The sequence below is a fragment of the Oryx dammah genome, unplaced genomic scaffold, assembly GCF_014754425.2.
Source record: "Oryx dammah isolate SB20612 unplaced genomic scaffold, SCBI_Odam_1.1 HiC_scaffold_4, whole genome shotgun sequence".
Lineage (NCBI taxonomy): Eukaryota > Metazoa > Chordata > Mammalia > Artiodactyla > Bovidae > Oryx > Oryx dammah.
Window position 1 is genome coordinate 15,298,219 of NW_024070188.1, and position 26,387 is coordinate 15,324,605.

Below are 26,387 nucleotides of genomic sequence, written 5' to 3' on the forward strand. Positions count from 1 at the left end.
ATACAGAGCTGCCAACTTGGAGGCAAAGGATACAGCTGTTGTAGCACTCTTCTGATGTTAAAGAACATGTGCGACTTTGCTTTCTGATCTCTGAAGCACCATGCAAATTCAAGAGGTTCTGGCAACCAAAGGCAACAAGTTAAGGCTAAAAGTTTAAACCACAAGCATTTGTTAGGTTGAATGTGAGAATAAAATAAAAGATAAGTGTAGCCAACCTCTGATTATTCACAGATTGGCTAGAGTGTGTGATTATCAATGCCCTTTGATTCTCCTTCTCCTTCTAACTGCCAACTATTGAATATTTCTCTGCTCATTAACACCTGTCTAGTAGTGGGAAGGTGAAATGCTAATCAGCCAATTTGGCTAATTGTTGGCTGCTATGATCTTTTTTATTTTATTTTATTTTTGAAGTTGAGGTAGAGAAAACTTGAAATCTTTTATTAAAATATGAGCTGTGGACTTCTAAACTTTATACCACCTTGCCTTTCTTTTATTGCATAGATAAATTCAGATATTTTGTTTTCATGAAAGTATTGAAAAGAATGAAAAATCTAGTAATTCAGCAGTTCTCAAGTGTCAATACAACTTTTCATTACATATTTCTTATTGGCCAGTGTTTGGAAAATCTTAATCTCCTACAAGAAACCTTCAGGATTTAATGGTTGCAACTTCAAGTGTAGCCCTATATAAATAACTGCTTTTGCTAAGTGGATTTAGACCAATAGGGAAACAACTTGGAGAAAATGACAAGACTACCCTCCCCTTTGCTCCTGGTAGACATTACGGGACCCTCCCCACACCAAATAAGGGGATGAGGAATGTTCTGAGCATTAAGGGCACTAAGAATAAATCTGAGCTATTACGGATAAGATTACTTCCAACTCTTTATTTTATGTTTTCTGACATAGATCCCCCAATCCGTAATTATCTTAGGGAAACTGCGGGGGCTTAGGCAGTACTTTTGGTTCCTTTGCCTTTATTTTATTTTTTTTTTTTGGCCTGTCTCTGTTTGGGACTAGTGAACTGGTGTGTGTGTGTGTGTTCCTCTAGAGTGCCAAAAAAAAAAAAAAAGTGCTGAAGAGTCCTAGGGAGATGAAGCTATTTTTATTCGAAGCTGATACTTCTGCCTGAGCCACAAGGGCTGCCTGGAAAGGGCTCAGGTTGTTTCCAGGGGGAGAACTCTGCAGAGAAGAGACAAAGTTCAACAGGACAACAAAAGAGCAGCAGGAACAGCCAGGAAAAGGAAGAGACCTCACGCTTTCACACAGAGCCCCCTATCAGAGTTCTCCAGTCCTAAAGTATTCTGCAAAGTGCCACTTGACCGGAATTCTTGCCTGCCTTTTTCTTTCTCCAACCACCATGACTGAGATCACGGCTGAAGGTATTGCTAGCATTTTCCAATAGTATCGACTAGGGGGTAAAAAAAAAAAAGGTAGAAATTGACAGTCCCATTGATGGTCAATGTGTCCTCTCAGAATGTTGCTTTTTGAGAGTTATCTTGATCAGTGATTCTATATGGGATCAGAGAAGTGGGTTTGGGATCTGAGAAGTCTCCCAAACTAGCAGGGCTTTGTGTTGGGGAGTAAAAAGAGGTTTCTCTGAAGTTTTGCATGTGGAAACTGTTCTTTGTGATGCCAAAGTTCCCACTAGTTAACAGTTATCACTCACATCTCTATAAATAGCTATGGTCATATAATGTTAGGGCCAATATCTTACCTAGCAAAAATAACAAGGTTTGGGTGCAGGGCTAGAGACCACAATGAATTAAAATGTTGCACTTAGTGTTTAAACTTAGAAAATTGATTTTGACCATTTTTCTTTATGATATGTCAACTTGGAGATCTTAAATTTGTTTATCCTTTCTAACTCAAGTATATAAATATGCACACACACACATATAAGATTTATATACCTAAAAAATGTGTATATGTGTGTGGGTATTCAGAGAAAAGGTTTGGAATTGCACAAAATCACTGTAGATCAGTATGATTTTAAAAATAAAGTAATTAAGCTTTTGCTTCTGATTCTTTTCATACACTCATGTCTTTTACCTCCATGTGCTAAATTCTATATGAAAGTCAATATTTTCTGTTTTAATGCTTATTCTGAAAAGGTATATGTCACAACTTAAAACCTCTTTATTATTCAACCATGATAGCAATCATTTCACTCAAATAGAATGTATGCAAAATATATATATACATGTATATATATAATACATATATTATAAATATATAAAAGATTCTTTAAAATAACCTAAAGCATTATGAATACAGACACAATCCAGTTCTAGTTGGGGTAAAAATTTGCTTCTGACAGCTGTAAGCAAATAAGACAGGTGGTGCTCTTCACAGCTTCCAAGGCTAATGCTGAGCTGGTTTGTTTTCAATCACAACTGAAAAAGAGAATGTGTGGTTTTGGATCTTTGGGCAGACATTAGTATGGGCACAGAGTGATTACAGAGTTTAAGACTTCCAGTCAATATTCATAAGGAGAATTGTCTTACTTTCACCTTCCACTAACAAATTTAGTCTAGCACTCCAAATTAATAGAAATAATTCCTGAGAGATTTCTATGTATCAGGCATTTTGCTCCTGACTTTATGTACTTATTTATACCTCACACAATTCAATTAAATTGGCATTATTATCTCCATTTTTCAGACAGAGAAACTGTCACTCAAATGTTTGGAGACTTGCTGAAAACCACAGCATTGCCAAGATTAGAAGTCAGCTCCCTTAAATCTAGTTTGTGTTTTTTCATTTCTCTACAAAGATATAAAATTTACTCTTTACCAATTTTAGTTCAGAATTTGCTAGCTCAATATAAATAGCATTTTTTTGTATTCCTTATATTCTGCATCATGTGACCTTTAGATTGTCTTCAAGACATCCATCTATAGAAATGTCTCACTTAGCCTTGCACAAGTTGTTAAATACCTGTGAATATGTTTCTTTTCCTCTGTATGGGTTGTGAACAGCCAACAGATTCAGGGTCACTTGGCTGAAACATTTTTTGCTGGCCTGTGAATTATGCTCTGTAGGCGTTTTGCTCTTGATTAATAAACATTTTTATAGGAAAATTCCTGATTATAAAATAGAACTTATGTTTCTGTCTTCTCCCCTGGGAGAATTTAAGGGATTCTTAGAAGACCTCTTGTCACCTGTAAAACATCATTGAATTAATAACGAATTAAAAATATAAAAATACCATCTAGGTCCTAGATGGTGGGCATTTCCTGTACTCCAGCTTTAACCGTTCATAGGATCTTTGTCATTTTGAACTTCACAGATTAGTTATGTACTTTTTTCCTTTTCTGGAATGCATTATTAATCATATTTCTCAAATGAGAATTAGACTGACAACTCAGATGAGCTTACCTTTTAAGGTAAGTAGCACAGTCATCCTCTGTGGCCATCCAAAGCGTCTTGCCTGCTGCTCTACTACACTCCTTTTATTTTGTCCTCGTGATTCTCACTTTTTGTGCCCCAGCTACAATAGCCTTCCTTCGGTCTTTTATAAAAGGTGTGCTTTTGTGCCAGGGCCTTGGTACAGGTTCTTCCGTCAACCTGAAATAGTCTTTCCGCTCATCTGTTATAGTTCTTTTGCCGCCACTTTGGACGCATTATTGAGATGTAAGCACTGCATTAGTAGACATCTACTGATTAGACATCTACTGATTATTATTCCCACCCGCTGACCACAAAGTAAACAAACACCTTGTAGCGCTTAAGACAGAGCTGGATTAGCTCCTTAGAAAGCTTAAGGCCACTGTCCTCACCTCAGTTTTTGTAGAACTGAAGGTCACGGATAGTATACGAGTCTCTTGTGGTCGTTGGTAATTGGGGGCGGTCTGAGAATAGTGTTCATGTTTTTTGTGGTACTTACTCAGCTGTAATGCATGACTTATCTGTATCCCTTAGAGTTCCTCACATAGGTCATCACTGCATGTCCTAAACGGGATTATTTCATCTGACAGAAGAAAGGAAGTAATTTTAGATATGGAATTGTGTTTCAGGCACAGAGCAATAGATTAGAACTAAAATTAGAACAAATTTGAACCTCAAAGGACATTAGGGAAACAATATATTTGATTCTAGCTACGATAAATTAATACAAATAATGATAATGATAATAACAACTCACTTATCCAAAAGACATTATTTGTCAGACGTTAAGCTTGTAATAATGACCATTTAAACCTCAGGACAGCAAAATGAGATAGATAGTTTTATCATTGCTATTTATAGAATAGGAAGCTGAGATTTAGAGAGGTTAGAAATTTGCCTAAATTCACACAGCTATATACAGTGTAGCTAGGACTCAAACCCAGATGTCTGATTCCAGAATCATGTTGAATACTTTCTTTTGTTATGTGAGACTAATACTTAGCCTGATGTTAATTCAGAGGTTAAGAGGGACCTGTATTAGACCCCTGTTCTGGTTTGAGTCCTGCTACATTGGTTAGATTAGGTATAGCTCCAGACTCCAAACAGCACTAAGATTTAGAATTATAAATAGCCTTGTACCTTCTTTCCAGAGGCCCAGTTATTCCTAGGCAAGTGCCAAAGTTAGCTCTGCCTTCTGAGGTTCATGTGAACTTTCCACTAGTAATTTCAGCATCTGTATGACAGTATGTATCACTCAAATGGTGAAAAGAATTTTTGAGTAGTTTTGATAACAAAGTAAAATTTAGTTAATTCTTAATGACTTTGTTGAAATGATGAAGACTTTTTAAAAAGTAAAGTATGTAATGTTTTCAATTTGCCAGTTAGCTAATGCACATCAAATTATGTTTTATATTCATATAATTGAATATCCGGGTCCAAGTACCCTCAGAATATAAGAAAATATAAATTCTGTGCAATAGATTCTTGCACAGAATTGGTAGACACCCAATTGGTAGAACTTGGTAGACATCCTATATACAATTAAATTCGCATTTGCTAGAAGAGTTAGTTACAGGAAATTCTCTTTTTTTCAAGTTTTTGTCAGACTCTCGACTTCTGAACTTTATACAACTTCAGGGTTCAGAAGGGTTTTTGTACTATGTATGGAATTCTCCCCTTACTATTAGTCAAACCACATTTTACTGCTCTGTAACAAACATTTGAGAGGATTTGATGATCCAAATTTAGAGCAAAAATGGACGTTTATTTTATGTGCTGCACTGATTTAACACGAGTAGCCATTGATAAGCTTAAGAAAAAAAAAAGTAAAAATTCACAGCCAGAATGTTTAACAACTACACACACAAGTTATATTATCCAGAGTAACAGATGGTGGAATTAAGAGAAGATGCAACCTACATCATGTCTGTGTTTATCTCGCCAAACCCAGGAGTGGAGATGACTCCTGGGTGGGAACGGAGACCTAAGGGGGATGACTTGGGTGTGGGAAAGGAGGAAGAGGAAGCACTAGGTTCAAAGCTTAATCTGTTCTGGGTTATGTTCTCCTGATCAAGAAAAGCAATGCGCCACCTACAGAATATCATTTTTAGCTCCAGGAACACATTTTAAAATTGTCATTGACAAGCCAGTACATGCAGAAGAGGAGGACCGTGATGGTAAGAGGTACAGTGAAATAAAAAGAACTGTTCTCAGTCAGATCCTTTAATTGAAGCTTAGATTTTTTTTTTTTTTCATTTTGTAGCACTAGAGGGCACTACAAAGACCCATGGATAAAAAAGTCTGGAAGCCACAAAAAGGGAAATTGTTGGTGAAATATAAGGCAAAACATAACCAACCATTAAAACAATATCTAGAACTGACTCTTCCTACTAAAAACAGGAAAAAAAAGCAAAAGAAAAATAGAAAAGAAAACCAGGGAAAGAAAAATAATGCAACCTTGAATTTTCAAGAAATAGAATAAGGAATATGTTACAAATAGCATCGTATTATGCAGTCAGCACAACCCAGGCTGTGGTAACCTCTACACCACAAATAAGCTTCAAGTAAGTTACTAGGAACATAAAGAGATACCAAGGAAGCCTACAGATTGGAAAAAATGTAAAAACGGAGTGACGCACCACAATGTGTAGAATTGTTAGATCATGATTCAAACAAACTTAAAAAAATCTATGAAATAATTGGAGATTTGATAGATGCTGGATTTTAGATGATACTAATAAATCATCACCTTTATGGTGGGATAATAATATCGTGGTTATGTTTTCAAACTACGTAATATTTGGAGATTGTTGTTGTTATTCAGTCACCAAGTCATGATTGACTCCCTACAATATACACGTACTCAAATATGGATGAGATGACATAATATTTCAAATTTGTTTCTACATAAAATGCCAGAGAAGAAAATAGATGAGTTGTTAGTACGGTAGGGATTGGCCATGAATTAAGACTGATGAAGGGTACACAGGGTTTCGTTATAATATTCTGTCTACTTTTGTAAATATTCAAGCTTCTCTATAATAAAGAGTTAGAAACAAAAGAGCAGAGCTAATATTTTTAGTAAATAAATTTAAGAAAACAAATGTTTGTAGTAAATATAAGGTCAGTGACTCTCTTGGCCACCAAATTTATTCATAAGTGCAAATCACTCTCTAATTGAACAACCTGTAGGTACTGAAATGGAAACCAAAACTGCTCATATTAGAGAGAAGTGTCCAGAGATCTCCTTTATATTTATAACAACATACCAGTAAATAATGATTTTCAGAAATGTTTATTATAATATGGAAATCTTTTGCTTAGTTTCATAACATATCTTGGTATTATTAGTGACATTAATGAGAGGCTTTAGTTAACAACAGATCATCTTTGAGATGGTCCATGTGAAAACCTGAGAAGAGATTAAAAACCAGGATCAATATGATGCATGAAAAAATAGTCCTAAAAATGCGATGGTCAGGAACATCATATTTATTGTCAGGGAATGTCAAAGTCTTGTGTGACTACGTCCTTTAGATATTACAGAAATTCTGAAAGGCAGATATCACAAAGACCTCATCAGTCTGATGAAATATCTCTACCTAGTGTCCAAATTGAATTTAGAAAAGAGAAGAAAAGCAGAGTGTGAAAAACAGTGGCCTATATATTAACAGTTCACTGAAAAATCAGAGAGAAAAGCAGTACAGAGCTGAGGGAGGGCATCATTAAAACATTAAAGGCAGTGTGATAGAGTAGGAAATGTGTGGAGTTTTAAGTCAGAAATCCTGTTTAAGCCCTCGTCCACTACTTAACCTTAGGTGGTCTGGGAGGATTGGGGAGGGGCTGTACCTGGTTAGTTAACCTTGGTTAGTAGTGACTAATATGACCAGAGGAAATTTTCCAACTTTTTACAAGATTGTGCTCATTGGAGAATTATACTTTTTTTAGTTGTTCAAACCATCCGTGATACAAGAATCTGCAAAATTGGTAGTGAAAGTAGACAGAAAATACATCTTTATAGTGTTAGCCCTAGTTGGGTTTCATTAAGAAGCTTTTGTTTGTGGCTTGTGTTATTATTTATGAAACTGACTCTTCTCCCCTGCCCCCAAGCACACACAGTACTCTTTGTCAGCTTAAATGCTTCTTAATTTTTCCTATTTATTTTTGCTCATCATTGTGACTATAATTTAAAAATCATGCTACTTTTACAATGCAAAAGTGAATTGAGGCTGTTGTAGCTATTATTCTAAAAGCTTAGGAACCTTTTGAGAGTTAAAGTCTTCAATGCTGTTTACATTAATTTTTAATCAGTTAACAATATTTAATATGAAAGAAACTTAAAGCAGTGCGACTAAGCAATTTTAAAATCATCTACATTGACCTTTGGGTTGAATATATCAATATGAAAGAGAATGCATAGATGGTTTAGATATTCCAGCCAAGCTTTTAGTTTTATAGTTGTAGAGTTTAAAGTTTTATTATTTTCTTTTCTTCCTTCGGATTAAAAAAAAATACCCTTTGGGGACATGCTTAATATATTTTTAAAAATGCATATTATTTAAAGTAACACATTTAAAAAGAGCAAATTAGGGGGAAAGCTTCATCTGGTAACTATGCATTAACATTATACAATAATTCTAAGTTTATGAAGTTTGGGTTCTGTTCAACTTAAAGTTCTAAGAAGATCTGTCAAAGTTTTTCGCTCTCCCTATTTCCCATATTCTCTTGATAATGTGAGTACCATGCATAATGTCTGATAGGAAGTGCTTATTTGAAAGTCACATAAACACGTTACATTGCCCAAAGTGAGGGTTATGCAGAGATAGATGAACTTCCTGGTCCAAAAAGATAGTATTTTCCATCTTCAAAGGGAGCTAAAAAGAATATCCTTGGCAAATGTGTAATGAATGAAGTCCTGCTTCTCTCTGTACAAGTTATGCTCTCTAAACATCAAACATCTCCACATCTCCATGCCCCAAGTCAAGCTGTCAAAGGCGCAAGGAATTTACGATTTTGAGAGATCCTTTGGTATGTAAATGAACTGTTTCCTCATAAACCTCAGAGTCTGTCTCACTTACAAAGTATTTAAATATTGCATTTAAATATATATCATTCAGATATTTTCTAACTTAGTTTCTATTGCAGGGGCTGGGGCACATAGTTTTTCCTTAAACAAGTTAAAGGTACAGTCTTGTAACCTAAAGGGGAAACTTTTGTTTTGGATGGCATGAGGCTAGAACTCAACTATGGTAGATTCACTGTGATAGACCAGTTTTATCCTTGCTACTTATTTATTATATCATTCTCCTCTCCGTGACACAGGTTCCTGAAATGTTGAGAAAAACCAAACAAGGAAAGAGCTCTTAATATTTAAAACTTTGTTCAAGGGCATTGGTGAGCTTGTGGATGGGAAAGAATCAGCTTCCACTTATTTATATAACTTTCAAAATACATTTTTAGCTAGATTTCCCTGGAAAATTTATTTTTGCTTTTTAAAATAAAATCATCATGTGATTAAAAGAATTTTCTGTTTGTGGGAGACATTTGATACAATGTCAAGACAAAAATGGCAGATATTGTATGATACTCTTTGACATTCAATGCTAGAGTATTATTTTTTTCTGTGGTTATTCTTATTTAACTTAGTATAATTGCCTGGGGAAAAGCAGTGTACTATAAAATCTATAAGTTACCATTAAGATGGTAAAACTTCAAGCTTGTGAATTTAAATCTACAGAAGTATTAAGTGTTGCATTTAGAGAAAAACAAAATACATTCATTAAAAATATAGTAAAAATTTACAATCTATGGTATTAATTATCAACCTACAAGTGTATTTATAAAGCAGCAGGTCAAGTCAAAAGTTCAGTTGTAGCTGATGTTTTAGCAAATATTACACATCAGGCTGAATGCCAGACAATGGGGATGTGAAGAAGAATAACATAAGGTCCCTGGCTCTAACGTAGTAGATTTAAGAACAAGCAGGAAAGAGAAAAACTAGTTTGGACAAATTTTAAAACATATGACTTCAGTTGGAATTTATGAATGATGAGTGTGCAGTTTGGTTGAACCAAGTCATGCTATTGTTCATGTATCTTATGATCAGTGAGCACAGATCGAAATTTGCTGAAAATAACTTCAGAATGAGTGTTCTGTTCTTGACCGACCGGTTGCATTGTATGCACTGTTGTTGTGAAGGTGGCCCCTTTGTGACTGGCCAAGGGGTAAGGGGATCAGGAGTGAGTTTGATCAATGTAGAGATGAAGAAAAAAGAAATGGGTGGTAGGTGACAATTAGTGGTCTGTTTGAAGAAACCCTAGGATAACCAAGGTACAGAGGTACCTGGCTTAGAAATTTGGTAAAAACTCTGTATTTTTGTTAAGATACCCTATTGCTGTAATATTGAAAAGGTTGGATGTCTCATGTGCCTGATTTATTTTAAACTGTTTTGATCCCTGGTTTTTCCCTCCTATTCAAGTGTTCTTACGCCATATCTCCACTGCTGCTTTTGATCCTAAAGTACTCTACTTTGAGTATTTATGGAGCACTATTTCCAATTTATGAAGAAATAATGAGATAATACTAATTGTCAAACAGGTACTCACTGAATAAGTTTCTTCAGATTAATAGTGAAAAATAAGCTATAAAAATTAATTATATGGTCAGTGTTGTGCTAAGTACTGTGAGAACTAGTGTTATATGCCAGTGGTCTTCTCAAGGTGTCCTATGAAGGCAATGAGTTAAACAGTGAAGCAAAGCAAGAAGGTTTTAAAGGTGCTAGGGAAAGGCCTTTTTCAAGAAAAAGATAAAGGGACATGATCCTTAGTCTAAGGTTCAGAATATGTATTAAACAGGAGTCTTTAATCTAGCTATGACTAGATTAAAGCAATAAGTTAACAGAACCCTCTGGAGACTTTGTTCATAGCAATTGGAAGAGTTATATTACCAAAAAAAAAATAGTTTTGAAAGTTGCCAGTTACCTCTTGAAGTAAGTAGATAGATTTAACTATTGAGTTTCTGTTCAGATTCTCTAGATTTGAAATGTCTTGTAAGTCTTGCTTAGAATGACTCTAGAACAGGTCCCTATCTTTGAGTGACACAGGCTGGCAGTACCCAGGTGTTTTGGAACAGAACATTTTATCTTTGTTCCATCACTCTGTAATTCACCTGTGGATGCAGAGGGGCAAAATTTCTGACATCCCAAAGATATTCATTTATGTAGAAAGTACTTACTTGTTTATATTTTGAGTATTTGCTTTTTCTAGTAACTTTATTCAGCTTGAGGATGAAATGTGAAATATACATTAATCTAGCATTCAAGAAAAGATGAGATAGTTGTATAGATAACCATATGATACAAGTTTAGAAATTCTAAGGTACCTAAAGTAAAAGTACAGATAAAATTATAAATAAAAAAAAAATTGTGAGATAGATTTTTTGTTTTTTTTTGGTCACTCAAATTTAAGGCAAAGTTTACATATATGAAAGAACTAGAGAATAAATTAATATATAACAAATAAAGAAATTAGGGTTATGAGAGATGATTATCAGGGAAAACTGAGAAGCAAGGGAATAGATGGACTTGGTTGACCAGGGACTGTTCCAAAGGAGTAGAATTTAACTTAAAACTTGAAATATCTTTCTAATAAATGGATAGCAACATAAAAGAAAAGCAAATAACTAAGTTTTTCACCAACATCCCTTGATGCTAAAAGTTTCAAGTTAATTTATTTAACAAACAATTATTCAGTATATTTTCTTTAAGTTAATATCTTGTCTTCGTGTTCCAAGTTGGGGAATCAAAGCTGGAGAAGATGTACTCTACTGACATTTGGGGCAGAAAAGTCTTTCCCAGACATTGCAGGGCAATTAGCATATTTGTCCTTACTATGATTTTGACTGCACGTAGAATCCCACACATTTTCCAATAGTGGTGCTAAACCACAATCCACTTGACAACCAAGAATCTAAGACAGAAGTGAGCAAAGGTCCAAATAATTGTGAAGGAGCTAGCATCATAGCACTCAATTATGAGAAATCCCTGGCTTAATTATCTTCCAGTTTTATACAGAGGATTCTTTAGGTCAATATAGAGGATTTGGATTGATAGGAAGGTTTTGTTAATAGTCTTTAGTCAGTTACCAACTAAGAGTTATTATATTAAAGATAGCCATCTGGTTCAATGATTAGAAAGTTATTTGGAAAAGACCCTGATGCTGGGAAAGATTGAATGCAGGAGGAGAAGGGGACAACAGAGGTTGAGATGGTTGGATGACGTCACTGGCTCAATGGACATGAGTTTGAGCAAGCTCCAGGAGTTGGTGATGAACAGGGAAGCCTGGAGTGCTGCTGTCTGTGTGGTTGCAAAGAGTCGAACACAACTGAGCAACTGAACTGAACTGGGCTGAATTGGGGTAGAATGAAATTCTTACTGAAAAAAATCTATGGTTGTCTTGATTTGCTCTTTTTTAATTCTATAGTAGGAAAAAAGCACGATAATTTTTAGGAAGTGTTAATTCCTTAAAACATGATAATTTTAAGGGTCAAAGAGACTCACAAGCTAAATGCAATGACACAATTCCCCCTGGGGAAAAATCAGTGAAAGGTGATGGCTTGTTTTCTGTGTCCTTGAGCTAATGAACTGAGAAGTGACAGCATAATTTGAGGAAAGGCACAGGTGGAAGCAGCCCTGATGGGTAAACTGAAAGTCAGTACTTTGCAAAATTGCCTCATATAGTTTTACAAGTTAAATTATAAACTTGAGGATGGATTAAATTTTTTTTACCTAATAGTCACCCTACATTATGGCATATTAAATTCTGAGTCGACTTAGGGTTTTCCAGTGTTTTTTTTTTTTTTAATCATTTGCTACACTACCAAAAGGTCAAGTGTATTTTCTAATCATGTAGAGACTCACTTAAAATTGTGTTGTTATGTAAGACTTATCTAGAAGCCAAAATGCACAAGAACAGTACCTACAGGTGACCTGATAATTAGATAGCTGTGGCAGTTTTTGAATGATACTGTCCAGTTGATTTTCAGAAGACCAGCCATGTCATCATTTCAGTGTTAAAAGAAATAACATGAAATATTACAGATTTTTAAAAGTTTTAAATTTTTTCTTTAAAATACTTTTTAAAAATATAGACACAGAAAGCTGCATACATCATGTATATATTTGCATAACATTTACTAAACATTAGTGGAGTTGATCCACAAAACATACATCCAAATCAAAAAACAACACTTCCATGACCTCTGAAACATATTCCCCTCTGCCCAAGAATAGACGTGATTCTCACTGACTTTGCTTCCCAGTCATGACTTCTATTCTCCATCTCTTCCCCCATAAGGAACAACTATTCTGACTCAATGGTTCTTGCTACATCTTTCAACATCATATAGTTTAATTCTGCCATGTTTGTTCTTTGCATAAATGAAACCACACAGCATATATTATCCCATTTCCTGCTGCGTTAGTTCAGCACTGTTTTTATTACTCTTCTGTTTTGTTGTATGTAGCTGTGTGTGTGTATGCTAAGTCACTTCAGTTGTGTTCTAATCTTTGTGACCCTGTGGACGGTAGCCCAACAGGCTCCTCTGTCCATGGCGATTCTTCAGGCAAGAATATTGGAGTGGGTTGCCATGCCCTCCTCTTGGGGAATCTTCCTGACCCAGGGATCAAACCCATATTTCTTGACGTTCCCTGCATTGGCAGGCGGGTTCTTTACCACTAGTGCTACCTGGGAAACCTGTATGTAGCTGTACTTTATGTTATTCTTCTTGCTGCCCAGTATTTCACTGTATGAATGTTATAATTTGCTTATCTTGTGGACTTTTTAAAAATTGAGGGCCATTATGTGCAATATTGCTGCAATCATTTATCTTTTTTTAGTTTTATTATTCTATGGGTTTACTCTCAATGCATATCATTCCATGGCATTATACTATGTGATAAAAAGGTGTATTAGGCATGATGGAGACACCTTGTTCAGTCAAATTGAATACTGTGTAGATTATCATTTAGCTTATTAAATTCAATTATTAGCTGTTTGAAAAAACATGGAGAAAGATGACCTCAATGGACATCTACTAGAAGTGTGCCAGCTTGTTTTTCAGAAGAAATAAACCTAGCCTAAGATGGGTATATGGAAGAGCAGGGAGAGAATAAGTAGAATATAAGGACTTCTCAGATATAAAGAAGTAATCTCCCAAAGATGTGGTATACATATACAGTGGAATACTCAGCCATGAAAAATAATGAAATAATGCCATTTGCAGCACCATGGATGCCACTGCAAATGATCATACTCAGTAAAGAAAATCAGAAAGAGAAAGATAAATATCCTATCTCTTATATGTAGAATCAAAAAGATGACCCAAATGAATCTATCTATGAAATAGAAACAGAATCATGTGCATAGAGACTAGACTGGTGGGTGCCAAGGAGGGCAGAGCTGGGAGAGAGTTGAGAATTAGGAGTCTGGGATTAGCAGATGCAGACTGATATGTGTAGAATGGATAAACATCAAGATCCCACTGTTTAGCATAAGAAACTATTTAATCTGCTGTGATAAGTCATAAAGGAAAAGAATATGAAAAAGAATGTTTGTATAACTGGGTCACTTTGTTGCACAGTAGTAATTAACACAACATTGTAATTCAGCTATTCTTCAATAAAATTTAAAAAAAGAAAAATCCCCAATGTTTCTGAGACTATATAAGCAACAACTCAAGAACTAACATTTAGACCTGACATAAAAATAGATTATTTAATAAATATTTATTAAATATCATGCCTCCTTATTGCCAATCACTGTGCTTGGAGCTGGGCTAGTAAAAGCAAAAAAGAGTTCGTTTTCTTTTATGCTGATGTAGAAAACATCTGTCTGATTTCCACTCACCCTCACCAAGTTCTACATGTTGATCTCTCTGGTACTGCTGAGTGTGACCAAATTCTTGGTGGTCAGGCTCCTTTTTTTCTAGGATACCTACTACATTTCTGTTCAGTGGACACAAGCTTTAGTCAGTCTTCAATGGCATTTATTCAGATTTTGCTATTGTTCACATTCAGGTGTAACTTAAGTTTCTAGTCTGCTTTCCCTGCTTTTAGATCAGGACCTCCTGTCTTTAACAGAAATGCGCTTCAGAAATTTAATTTTATCCATTTCATGTTCATTTTGTAACTGAAACCCTAAAAAATGATCCTATTCCATGGAAGTAAATTTCACTGATGTAGAAAGTCAAACTCTGCCTCAGTGAGTGAGAAAAGAATTAAGAGACACCCTCATTTTATACCCTCATAATTAATATTTTGTTGTTGTTCAGCCACTCAGTCATGTCCAACTCTTTATGACCCCGTGGACTACAGCATGGCAGGCTTTTCTGTCCTTCACTATCTTCTGAAGTTTGCTCAAACTAATGTCCATTGAGTTGGTGATGCCATCCAACCATCTCATCCTCTGTCACTCCCTTCTCCTTCTTCCCTCAGTCTTTCCCAGCATCAGGATCTTTTCCAATGAGCCAGCTCTTCACATCAGATGGCCAAAGTATTGGAGTTTCAGCTTCAGTCCTTCCAATGAACACCCAGGACTGGTCTCTTTTAGAATGGACTGGTTGGATCTCCTTGCAGTCCAAGGGACTCTCAAGAGTCTTCTCCAGTACCACAGTTCGAAAGCATCAATTCTTCAGAGCTCAGCCTTCTTTTTGGTCCAGCTTTCACATCTCTACATGACTATTAGAAAACTAACATTTTACTACCTCTAAAAATGAATGTGAAAATTTTCTATTTGTGAAAAATTATGAAAGTCATGAGTATGATGGACAATTCTTTTTTGTTTTTCAACTCAGTTTTTAATTTCAGTTTATTTTGAATCAAAATGTAAGAACACATATAAGCTTTGTGGATATAACTAGAAAAATTCCAAATAAGTTGCAGTATCCTAAATCAGTGTCTTTCAAAGTGTGGTCACCAGACCAGCAGCCAGAGGCATCAGTATCATCAAAGAATTCATTAGAAAGATCTACCTTTCTAATTAAGTTGATAATAGGTATATACCCCATATTTTCTGAATCATTAACTTTGAAAGTAGAGAATCGCAATCTGTGTTCTAATAATCCTTTCTGATGATTCTGACACATGCTAAAGCTTGAGAACTACCTTCCTAGTTAATTAAATATAGACTTTTAAGCAAGTTCCTATTTCCAGTTATGTTAGAAATAAATATATAAATCATAAATCATGCATATAGTGTATAGGCTTAAAATTAATACTCTATAGCTAAGGATTCTTATGATAAATTTGTGTTTATGTGCAATGTGTGTGAGCTCAGTTGTGTCCACTCTTTGAGACTCCATGGACTGTAGCCCACCAGGCTCCTCTGTCCATGGAATTTTCCAGGCAAGAATACTGAGTCCAGTATTCCTGGATCTTCCTGACCCAGGGGTCAAACCCGCATCTCCTTCGTCTCCCACATTGGCAGGCGGAGTCTTTACCCTTGGGTCTCTTGGGAAGCCCTTTCTGTGCAGTGTGTGTTGTCACTCAGTCGTGTCTGGCTCTTTGTGACCCTGTGGACTGTAGCCCATCAGGCTTCTTTGTCCATTTGTATTTTCCAGCAAGAATACTGGAGCGGGTTGCCATCTCCTCCTCCAAGGGATCTTCCTGATCTCGGGATGGAACCAGCATCTCCGGCTCCTCCTGCATTGCAGGCAGATTCTTCACCTCTGAGCCACTGGGGAAGCCTTATGTGCAATAATAAGATGCTTCTCATTGATTGTGAAATCTAAATAATAGACATGGGGGAAGAAAATCAAAGAAAGTTAGAGCTACTTGTCTGGAAAACAGTGAAGGTATATGGAGCCCAATAGTCCAATATATGCCTGCTGAAACTTACTTTTTGTCAATCAACTTTTCCTCTGACCATACAGAATTTTGCTTGTTCCCCCCGCCCCCCGCCCCATATGCTCAGTCTATAACCTTTGCATTCTTCATTTCTTTATTCCATCTTTTCCTCTTTATTTCCATTTTTCTTACTTTAATTTAAGCTCCCATCATTTCATACTTGGAACCCTATATTTGTTCCATTTTATTTTTCACAAGTGGCAGGAACAATTTGTGTGGTATTCCACCACATATATGTTTTTTTTTTAATAATGAAAGCTTGATATCTTGATTCTTCTTCCACTGAAAAGTTAGGTCTACTTTCCCTCCTCTTGAACCTAAACAAACCTGTGTGACAGCCTCAGCAAGTAAAATATAAGGAAAGTGATGCTATATGATTTCCAAGGATAGATCCTAAAAGTGCCAGGCAGGTCCATCTTGCTTTCTTGGGATATTTACTTTTGAAGTCATGCTATAAAAAAATTCAAGCACTCCAGGGTGAGGCACAAGGAACAAGAGAGGAACAAGGCCTTTGGCCAATAAACCCAGCTGAGCTTCCAGACAACAGCCAGCACTAATTTTTCCAGCCATGTAAGCATGGTATCTTCAAAATGGATCCTCCAGTGTCAAGATGAGCCAACCTCATCTGAATACTTGTAGAACAGAGGCATGCCATACCTACTGATTTTGCAGATTTCAGAGCAAAGTAAATAATTATAGTTGTTTTAGGCCACTTGGGATATTTTGTTATGCAGCAACAGATAACAGATATACTGTATAATCTTCTATGTAATCTGAGCTCTAATGCATCTCTAATACATGACTACAAAATTAAATCCATACTATATTTATCTATGGAATAAGGATAACACATTCAGTGTATAGTTGTTTTTTCCAGGTTTAACATGATATTCAACAATTGTACAATTGTTAACCTCAGGTTTATTATTCATTTATCCACACATTCATTCCTTTTTTTCAAAAATATTAAAGAAATGTTAACTATTAAAACATGTTCTAGTCACTGGAGGTATGCTTATGGAAAAAAAGAAGAAGAAGAATGCAAAGGAACAGAAGAAATTCCTCCTCTTAATATACTCTGAATAAATTCTCAATTATCACCCTATTTGGAGATTTTGCAAATGGGTGTGAACACTTTTTAAATTTTGGTTATAGTGCTTAAAAGATGTCCTGGTTGTGGGCCAGGGAATTTAAGCAAATTCCCATGTTTAAGATCTTCAATAATACTTTGCTCTACTGAGCAGGCCTAAACACTTTATATTGAGAAATGCTCACAAAATATTTGTGGATACAGAGAGAATATTATTTATGGTATGCAAAATAATGGTCCTCAAAAACATCCATTTCCTAATTCCCAGAACCTGTGAACATGTTATTTTACCTGGCAAAAGAGAATTTGCAAGTGTGAGTAAATTACACCTAGAGATAAAGAGATTATTCTATATTAACTGGGTGGGTCTAATCTAATCATATGAGTCCTTAAAAGTGGAGAGTCTTTTCCTGGTTGTGTTCAGAAGAATATGTGATGTCAGGACTTGACCAGCCACTGTTGGCTTTCAAGATGAAGGAAGAGGCCATGAGCCAAGGGATGTGGTAGCCTGCAGAAGGTCAGAAAGTGTAAGGAGATGAATTCTTTCCCTTAGAGTCTCCAGAAAGGAGTGTAGCCATGAAAATGCCTAGATTTTAGTCCCTGGAGATTCACTGTGGACTTTTGTACCACAGAACCCTAAGATAATAAATTTGTATTATTTTAAGCCACTGAGTTTGTGGTAATTTGTTATGGCAGCAGTAGAAACTTAATATGCCAGTGTTTGTCTAATATCTGCAACTCTTTCTTGTACACTAAGAGACAGTTTTTCAGAATCCTCATAAAAATTTGACATAGAATAACTGCAAAATTTTTCCACCAAAATTTTTTTCAAAGGCACCTTTTTAAATAAATAGGTCTCCCATTTGTATAAGAAACCTGAGACTAAAAAGGAGTCATCCTGTCAAGGTGACAGAGTTCATTATTGGGACAATTAACATAGATTAATGACTAACTAGGTTGGTCTTTCTGTAGAAATGCATGCTGACTTTTCTTCCAATAAATGGAGTTTCCTAGTCAGTAATAACTTTCCTTCTAATAATCAGCAAATTTAGAGAGGCACTTCATTTTGGTTCATATTTTTCAGAAATGGATAATTGAAAATCATAGGAAAGAGGGGCAATATTTATTTCTTCTTAAAAGCTCTACAGTTAGTCTGCTTCTGTTCAATTCTATGCTATTTCTGAAACACGATCTGTGACTTTTTCTATAATCAATAGCACTTGCATATACATGTTTAGTTGCCTATGCAGAAAATATAATACATATTTTCCACACTGCCTTGAAAATTATAAAGTAAACTTCTTTAAAATGTTTTCTTAGTTCTTAAATCAGGACACTTTGCCCTTCTTTGGAATGGGTATCCTTCACCTTTCCAGGTTTGCACACACCAGGAAGCTATGTACATTTTCCACTGGATAAAAGCCTATTAATAGAAAGCTGACACTGCTGCAGTTAAAAAAAAAATTCAGGTCAGAGATTAATTTCATGGAACCCACAGCCATGTCAGCTAAACATGATCTGTTTGCGGTAGGTGAAAGATGTGAGGTTACTCTGCTTACTGTTCAAACTAAAATAAATATGTCTTCCTTTTATATTCGGATTTTGAAACTTTCCTTCTTTTGTTTGAGACTTTTAACATATCCTTGCATAAAGTTTCTGCAGATTTTAAACTGCTGACACAATCTTTGTGCTGAAACATCTTCTAAATAAAACCCATCAAAGAAAAGAGGTGACCATATCATGGGATTCAAGAAGATGTGAAAAAAGAAGAAATTAAAATTCTTGAAGTAATAAAAGTTAGAAAAGTAAAACTTGGAACTAAGTAAACAAAATTAGATTTCCAGGAAAGCAAAGTTTCCTTAGTTTGACCTGAAGAAACTGAATGTCCATTAAAGGGTTATATCTTTGTTGATAAATATTAAGGGACAATTTTTAGAAAGGAAAGAAAGCAACTTCAAAGTCAAATTTGTAGGTGATAAGAAACCATAAATGTGTAATATTTATACAGAATTTATGCAGTATAAATTCATATGAAAAAATACAAACTATGTATGTATTTGGGCTTCCCTAGTGGCTCAGAGGTAAAGAAAGTATGTATTTGGGCTTCCCTAGTGGCTCAGAGGTAAAGAAATCTGTCTGCTGTGCAGGAGGTGCCGGAGGTGTGGGTTCGATCTCTAGGTGGGGAGGATACCCTGGAGTAGGTATGGCAACCCACTCTGGTATTCTTGCCTGGAGAACTCCATGAACAGAGGAGCCTGGCAGGCTACAGTCCATAGCATCTCAAAGAGTTGTACATGATGGAAGCAATTTAGCACGTGCACATGCACACATGCATACATGTATTTATCTTGTGATGCAGAGAATAAAATGTGAATTTAAAGTTTTAATTAATATCGAGTTCCTAGACCATATGACACTATGAATAAAGTACTAAGAGAAAGTATTTGGTAACTGTATCATAAAAAGTTATGATTTCATGATTGATATTCTTTGATAAATGTATTTACAACATTTATTTAAAATAGTAGCTTAAGGTCAGCAGAAAATAATTATTTTAGAATAATTTTGTAAGTATACTTTATTTTTCTAAATTTTTCATTTATCTTTGCATCAATATTAAAAGGATCAACCTGAGGTTATTTTAAAAGATAACTAAGTATTGCAATAAACTGTGGAAAATTCTGAAAGAGATGGAATACCAGACCACCTGACCTGCCTCTTGAGAAACCTATATGCAGGTCAGGAAGCAACAGTTAGAACTGGACATGGAACAACAGACTGGTTCCAAATAGGAAAAGGAGTACGTCAAGGCTATATATTGCCACCCTGCTTATTTAACTTCTATGCAGAGTACATCATGAGAAACACTGGGCAGGAAGAAACACAAGCTGGAATCAAGATTGCTGGGAGAAATATCAATAACCTCAGGCATGCAGATGACACCACCCTTATGGCAGAAAGTGAAGAGGAACTAAAAAGCCTCTTGATGAAAGTGAAAGGGGAGAGTGAAAAAGTTGGCTTAAAGCTCAAGATTCAGAAAATGAAGATCATGGCATCCAGTCCCATCACTTCATGGGAAATAGATGGGGAAACAGTGGAAACAGTGTCAGATTTTATTTTGGGGGCTCCAAAATCACTGCAGATGGTGACAGCAGCCATGAAATTAAAAGACGCTTACTCCTTGGAAGAAAAGTTATGACCAAACTAGATAGCATATTGAAAAGCAGAGACATTGCTTTGCCAACAAAGGTCTGTCTAGTCAAGGCTATGGTTTTTCCTGTGGTCATGTATGGATGTGAGAGTTGGACTGTGAAGAAGGCTGAGCGCCGAAGAATTGATGCTTTTGAACTGTGGTGTTGGAGAAGACTCTTGAGAGTCCCTTGGACTGCAAGGAGATCCAACCAGTCCATTCTGAAGGAGATCAGTCCTGGGATTTCTTTGGAAGGAATGATGCTAAAGCTGAAACTCCAATAATTTGGCCACCTCATGCGAAGAGTTGACTCATTGGAAAAGACTCTGATGCTGGGAGGGATTGGGGGCAGGAGGAGAAGGGGCTGACCGAGGATGAGATGGTTGGATGACATCACCAACTCGATGGACGTGAGTCTGAGTGAACTCAGGGGGTTGGTGATGGACAGGGAGGCTTGGCGTGCTGCAATTCATGGGGTCACAAAGAGTCGGACACGACTGAGCGACTGAACTAAACTGAAGTATTGTCCCATGGTAAAAGTAGTATGTTCTTTGAATGGTGGAGAGTTTGAAGTGATTTATACACGCCTAAGCCAGTGCTTCCCAAACTTTGATATGTGTATGAGTCACTTGAGGATCTTATTAAAAGGCTAATTCTGACTTTGTAAGGATGAGATGAGGCCTAAGAATCTGCATTTCTAACATGCTCCAGTTGATGAGGATTCTGCTTGTACCTGGATCTCATTTTGCATAAAAAGATCTAGAGCATTTCAAGGGATGATTAAGGAAAAACTCTGCTTTTGGTCTTAGTAACTGATTTTCAGCTAAAGTGAATAAACCAGTGGGTATCCTGGGAGAGAGGACTAGAATGAAGAAGAACATTTTTTAAAACTTGTTTTTCATTCGACTCTTTAAAGGATATGTGGGAGTCTTTATAACAAGAAACGTTCATAATTCTGGGTTACTTGTATGCCATCCAACTCATGTTTATTATCTGTTTGTAGTGGTAAATAGTTTAGTTTTTGACAAATCTTAAAAAGAGTTTTTTCACTCTTAAATGATATTTCTCTGTTGCTTATGATGACTTAGATTTTGCAAAGGGATACAAATTGCATGAACTTTCATTTAAATGCTTTTGAACACTTAAAAATTAATAATTATTATCAATTTACATTCATTGAATATCATTCGGTATTTGGTTTTAGGCTTCACACTTTCAAAATGACAAACACATATCTCTTTATAATGCACTGTAGACTCTCTGTGCTTACCTTTTTAAAAAGTTTCAATCTGAATAAATGAGGTTTTAAGCAGATCAAATAGCTGATTAATAATGTTGATGACATTAATTGATTAATGCTGAAGGAGATTATGTTTTCTCTTAAGATGATAGGTTTTGAATTCCTTATAATAATTAAGAAACATAAAACTTGGAAAAATATATTTAAATACATTTATTCATTAAACTGCTAGGAATCTCTAAGTTTATTTCATTTGGAATTAAAAATGATTCCTGGTATACATGTAGATTGAGACTTCCTTGGTGTTAATTCTGGCATCACTTAGCCATCCCCAAATCATGAGTGTTTTTTTCTAGCACACATGTGTTTGAACCATAGGCGTCTTAGATTTGTTCACTGTCTAACATTTTCTAATATCTCCTGAAGTAAAGGATGATACAGTTGCCTTTCATACTTATTTTAGGTCACTATTCACCAAATGTATCACTTTTCCTTGTTATTCAGTGCATCTAATTTTATCCTTACGCTGAATTCAGTTATTGATTGTATTTCTGTGATGAGAATGTATATTATAATGATAAAATAGTGAGAATTGTGAAAAAGTAGAGTTGAAACAGTTTTCAAGGTCATTTCAAACAATTTCATGTTGAACTACAAGAGTTATTCATGTTATAAAATTATGTGCCTGGAAACTACTTCGAGTCTTTCTCCTGTCCCTAAGCAGAAATATACTTATACTATAAGAAATGTCAAAGAAAATGAATATCCATCTTATGGTTAAATATTTCCATTCAAGGGTACTCAACATTTTTCCTTAGAAAGCTATTTTTATAATATACTCATGTCAAGATGTCCTCACCTAAATCTCTTCTGTTAAGATTTAACACAATTTCCTCTTCTATTTTTGAACTTGGAAATAGGAAGTCACCATTCTCTTTACAGTGACCCTTTGTCTTTTAGAACACTAATTTTACATTGTTCTAGGCTTTTTACTTAACAATTTGAAAGAGCCAAGAAGAAAAGAAGATATTTCTTCATATGCTGTACACTGTTTTTCAGTTTTTTAGTCATATTAATTTCTACCTATAAATTTCAAATAATGCTCTTTTTTGAGAATGTATAGATGTGATATTTCAAACATTTATTTATAGATAAAGGAAAGGTACTGATATAAAAAAAAGAACCCCCCCCAAACCAATCAAAAGGAATGTCAGCCTTGATGCTGTTTGTGCGTAACTTCTACCAACTTTGTGAATTGAGGATGTTTGATGAAAAGACTGTATAAAGTCAAACAGTCATAGATTTTAAACTCTTGCCCTCCCTTGTACTCACAATGTGATTCATGATAGCTTCTGAAATGCAATTTTCTTATCTACGTTAGAGAGGTTATAATGACACTTCATAGGGCGCATATAAGCATACCTCATTTTATTGAGCTTCACTTTATTGCTCTTTCTAAATCTGCATTATTATTATTATTATTTTTTACAAATTAAAGGTTTCTGGCAACTTTGCATCAAATAAGTCTACCAGCTTATGTTTTGTCTCTGTGTCACATTTTGGTAATTCTCACAATATTTCAGATTTTTTTTTTTTTACTATTATTATATTTGTGAAGGTGATTTGTCATCAGTGATCATTGATGTTACTATTGTAATTATTTGTGGGCAACACGACGAGCACCTGTTTAAGACCGTAAACTTAATTGATAAATATGTGTGCTCTGACTGTTCCAGTGATCAGCTGTTCCCCAGTCTCTCTCCCTCGCCTCAGCCCTCCCTATTCCCTGAGACTTAACAATGTTGAAATTAGGCCAATTAATAATGCAGTGGCCTCTAAGTGTTCAAGTGTAAGGAAGAGTTGCATTTCTCTCACTTTAAATCAAAAGCTAGGAATGATTAAACTTGGTGAGAAGCACACGTTAAAGACCAAGACAGGTAGAAAGCTAGGCTTCTTGTACCAGTTAGCCAAGTTGTGAATGCAATAGAAAAGTTCTGGAAGGAAATTAAAAGTGCTACTCCAGTGGATATATGAATGATTGGAAAGCAAAACAGGCTTATTGCTGATATGAAAAAAGTTGGTGTGTATAGGATATCAAACTAGCCACAACATTCCTTTAAGCCAAAGCTAGTCCAGGGCAAGGCTCCAACTTTTTTCAATCCTATGAAGACTAAGAGAGGTAAGGAAGCTGCAAAAGTCTGAAACTAGCAGAGATTATTCATCAGGTTTAAGGGAAGAAGCCATCTCCATAAGACGAAAGTGCAAGGTGAAGCAGCAAGTACTGCTTAGAAGCTGCAGGAAGTTATAATATCAAGATCTGGCTAAGATAAATTCATGAAGGTGGCCACACTGAACAACAGATTTTCAGTGTCGCCTAAATAGGCTTCTATTGGGAAAAGATGCCATCTAGCAGTTTCATAGCTAGAGAGGGTAAAGTAATGCCTGGCTTCTAAACTTCAGAGGACTGGCTGACTCTCTTATTCGGGGCTAATGCAGCTGTGGTGTGCGCTTAGTGCTGTGCTTAGTCACTCAGTCTTGTCCGGCTCTTTGCGACCCCATGGACTATGGGCCGCCAGGCTTCTCTGTCCATAGGGATTCTCCAGGTAAGAATACTGGAGTGGGTTGTCATGCCCTCCTCCAGGGGATCTTCCCAACCCAGGGATCAAACCCAGGTTTCCCACATTGCAGGTGGATTTGGTACCCTCTGAACCACCAGAGAAGCCCATGAATACTGGAGTGGGTAGCCTGTCCCTTCTCCAGGGGATCATCCTGACCCAGGAATTGAATCAGGCTCTTCTGCATTGCAGGTAGATTCTTTACCAGCTGAGCTACCAGAGAAGAATAATGCAGCTGGTAACTTTAAATTGAAGCCAATGGTTATTTACTACTTTGAAAACCCTAGATCCCTTAATAATTATGTTAAACGTAATCTACCTGTGCTCTATAAATGGAACAATAAAAGCTGGATGATAGCACATCTGTTACAACATGGTTTATTGGATATTTTAAACCCACTGTTAAAACCTACTGCTCAGAAAAAAAATTCCTTTCAAATATTACTGTTCATTGACAATGCACCTGGGAACTCAAGAGTACTGATAGAGATGTAGAAGGAGACTATGTTGTTTTCATCCCTGCTGACAAAACATCCATCCTGAAGCCCATGGATCAAGGAGTCATTTCGAATTTCAAATCTTATGATTTAAGAAATATATTTTGTAAGGCTATAGCTATGAAAGATAGTTGTTCCTCTGATGGATCTGGGCAAACTAAATTGAAAACATTTTGGAACAGATTCACCATTCTAAATGCCATTAAGGACATTTGTGATTCATGGGAAGAGGTCAAAATATCAACATTAACAGGAGTTTGGAAGACTTGAGTCCAGCCTCAGTTTGGATGACTCTGAGGGGTTCAAGACTGAGTATAGAAAGTAACTATAGATGCAGGGAAGGTAGCGAAAGAACTGGGATTAGAAGCAGAGCCTGAAGATGGGACCGAGCTGCAATCTCATGATAAAACTTGAATGAAATGAGCTTCTTCTTATGGAAGGGCAAAGAAAGTGGTCTTTTGAGATAGACTTTGTTCCTGGTGAAGATGATGGGAAGATTTTTGAAATGACAACACAGGGTTTAGAATATTACATACACTTAGTTTATAAAGCAGTGCAGGGTTTGAGAAAATTAACTCCAATTTTGAAAGGAGTTCTACTCTGGGTAAATTTATCAAACAGCACTGCAAGTTATAGAGAAATCATTTGTGAAAGATAGTGCTGACACACTGGGTAAATTTCACTGCTGTGTATTTTACAAAATTGCCGCAGTGACTCCAGTCTTTATCAACTACCACTCTGATCAATGAACAGCCATCAACACTGAGCCAAAACCCTCCACCGTTAAAAAGATGATGGCTTGCCAAAGGCTCAGGTGATGATTAACATTTTTTAGCAGTAAAGTATCTTTAAATACTTTAAGGTGTGTATATGGTTTTCTGGACATGATGTGTGTTCAGTCACTCAGTTGTGTCCGGCTCTCTGTGACCCTGTGGACTGTAGCCCAACAGGCTTCTCTGTCTATGGGCTTTTCCAGGCAAGAATACTGGAGTGGGTTGCCATTTCCTTCTCCAGGGAACCTTCCTGACCCGGGGATCGAACCCATGCCTCCTGCATCTGCGGCATTGCAGGTGGATTCTTAAAGCCACCACACATGTAATGGACTTGGTGTAAACGTAACTTGTATGTACATTGGGGAAGAAAAAAAAAACACATGACTTGCTCTATTACAGTGGACTAAAACCAAACCCACAATATCTCTGACATACGCCTGTATATGAAAGTGCCCAGCACCGTGTGACACATACTAGGACAATATAAACATTAGTAAATAAGCATTTATTTTCTCTTGTATTGATCAAACATCTTTATGGGAGCTTTGAAGAATCATGCATCTGTGTTGGTGTGTGTATAAATCATACACGCATGCAATCAATAATATATAAGCGTTATTTTACCTCTGTTTACTCAGATAATAAAGATTATAATATTCCTCTAATTTACAAAAGTTACAAAAGGGTCAGTT

At 36.0% G+C, this 26,387-nt stretch overlaps 1 protein-coding gene across 1 annotated transcript in view; it reads left to right on the forward strand.

Moving 5' to 3' along the window:
* The first annotated feature begins 815 nt into the window (after positions 1-815).
* Positions 816-26,387, forward strand: part of LOC120862866 (triadin-like) — a 140,737-nt gene continuing 115,165 nt past the window's right edge. Inside the window, exon 1 of the mRNA XM_040239008.1 lies at positions 816-1,381. Within this exon, the coding sequence (XP_040094942.1) occupies positions 1,360-1,381 (22 nt within the window). The 5' untranslated portion in view covers positions 816-1,359. The remainder of the gene's footprint in view (positions 1,382-26,387) is intronic.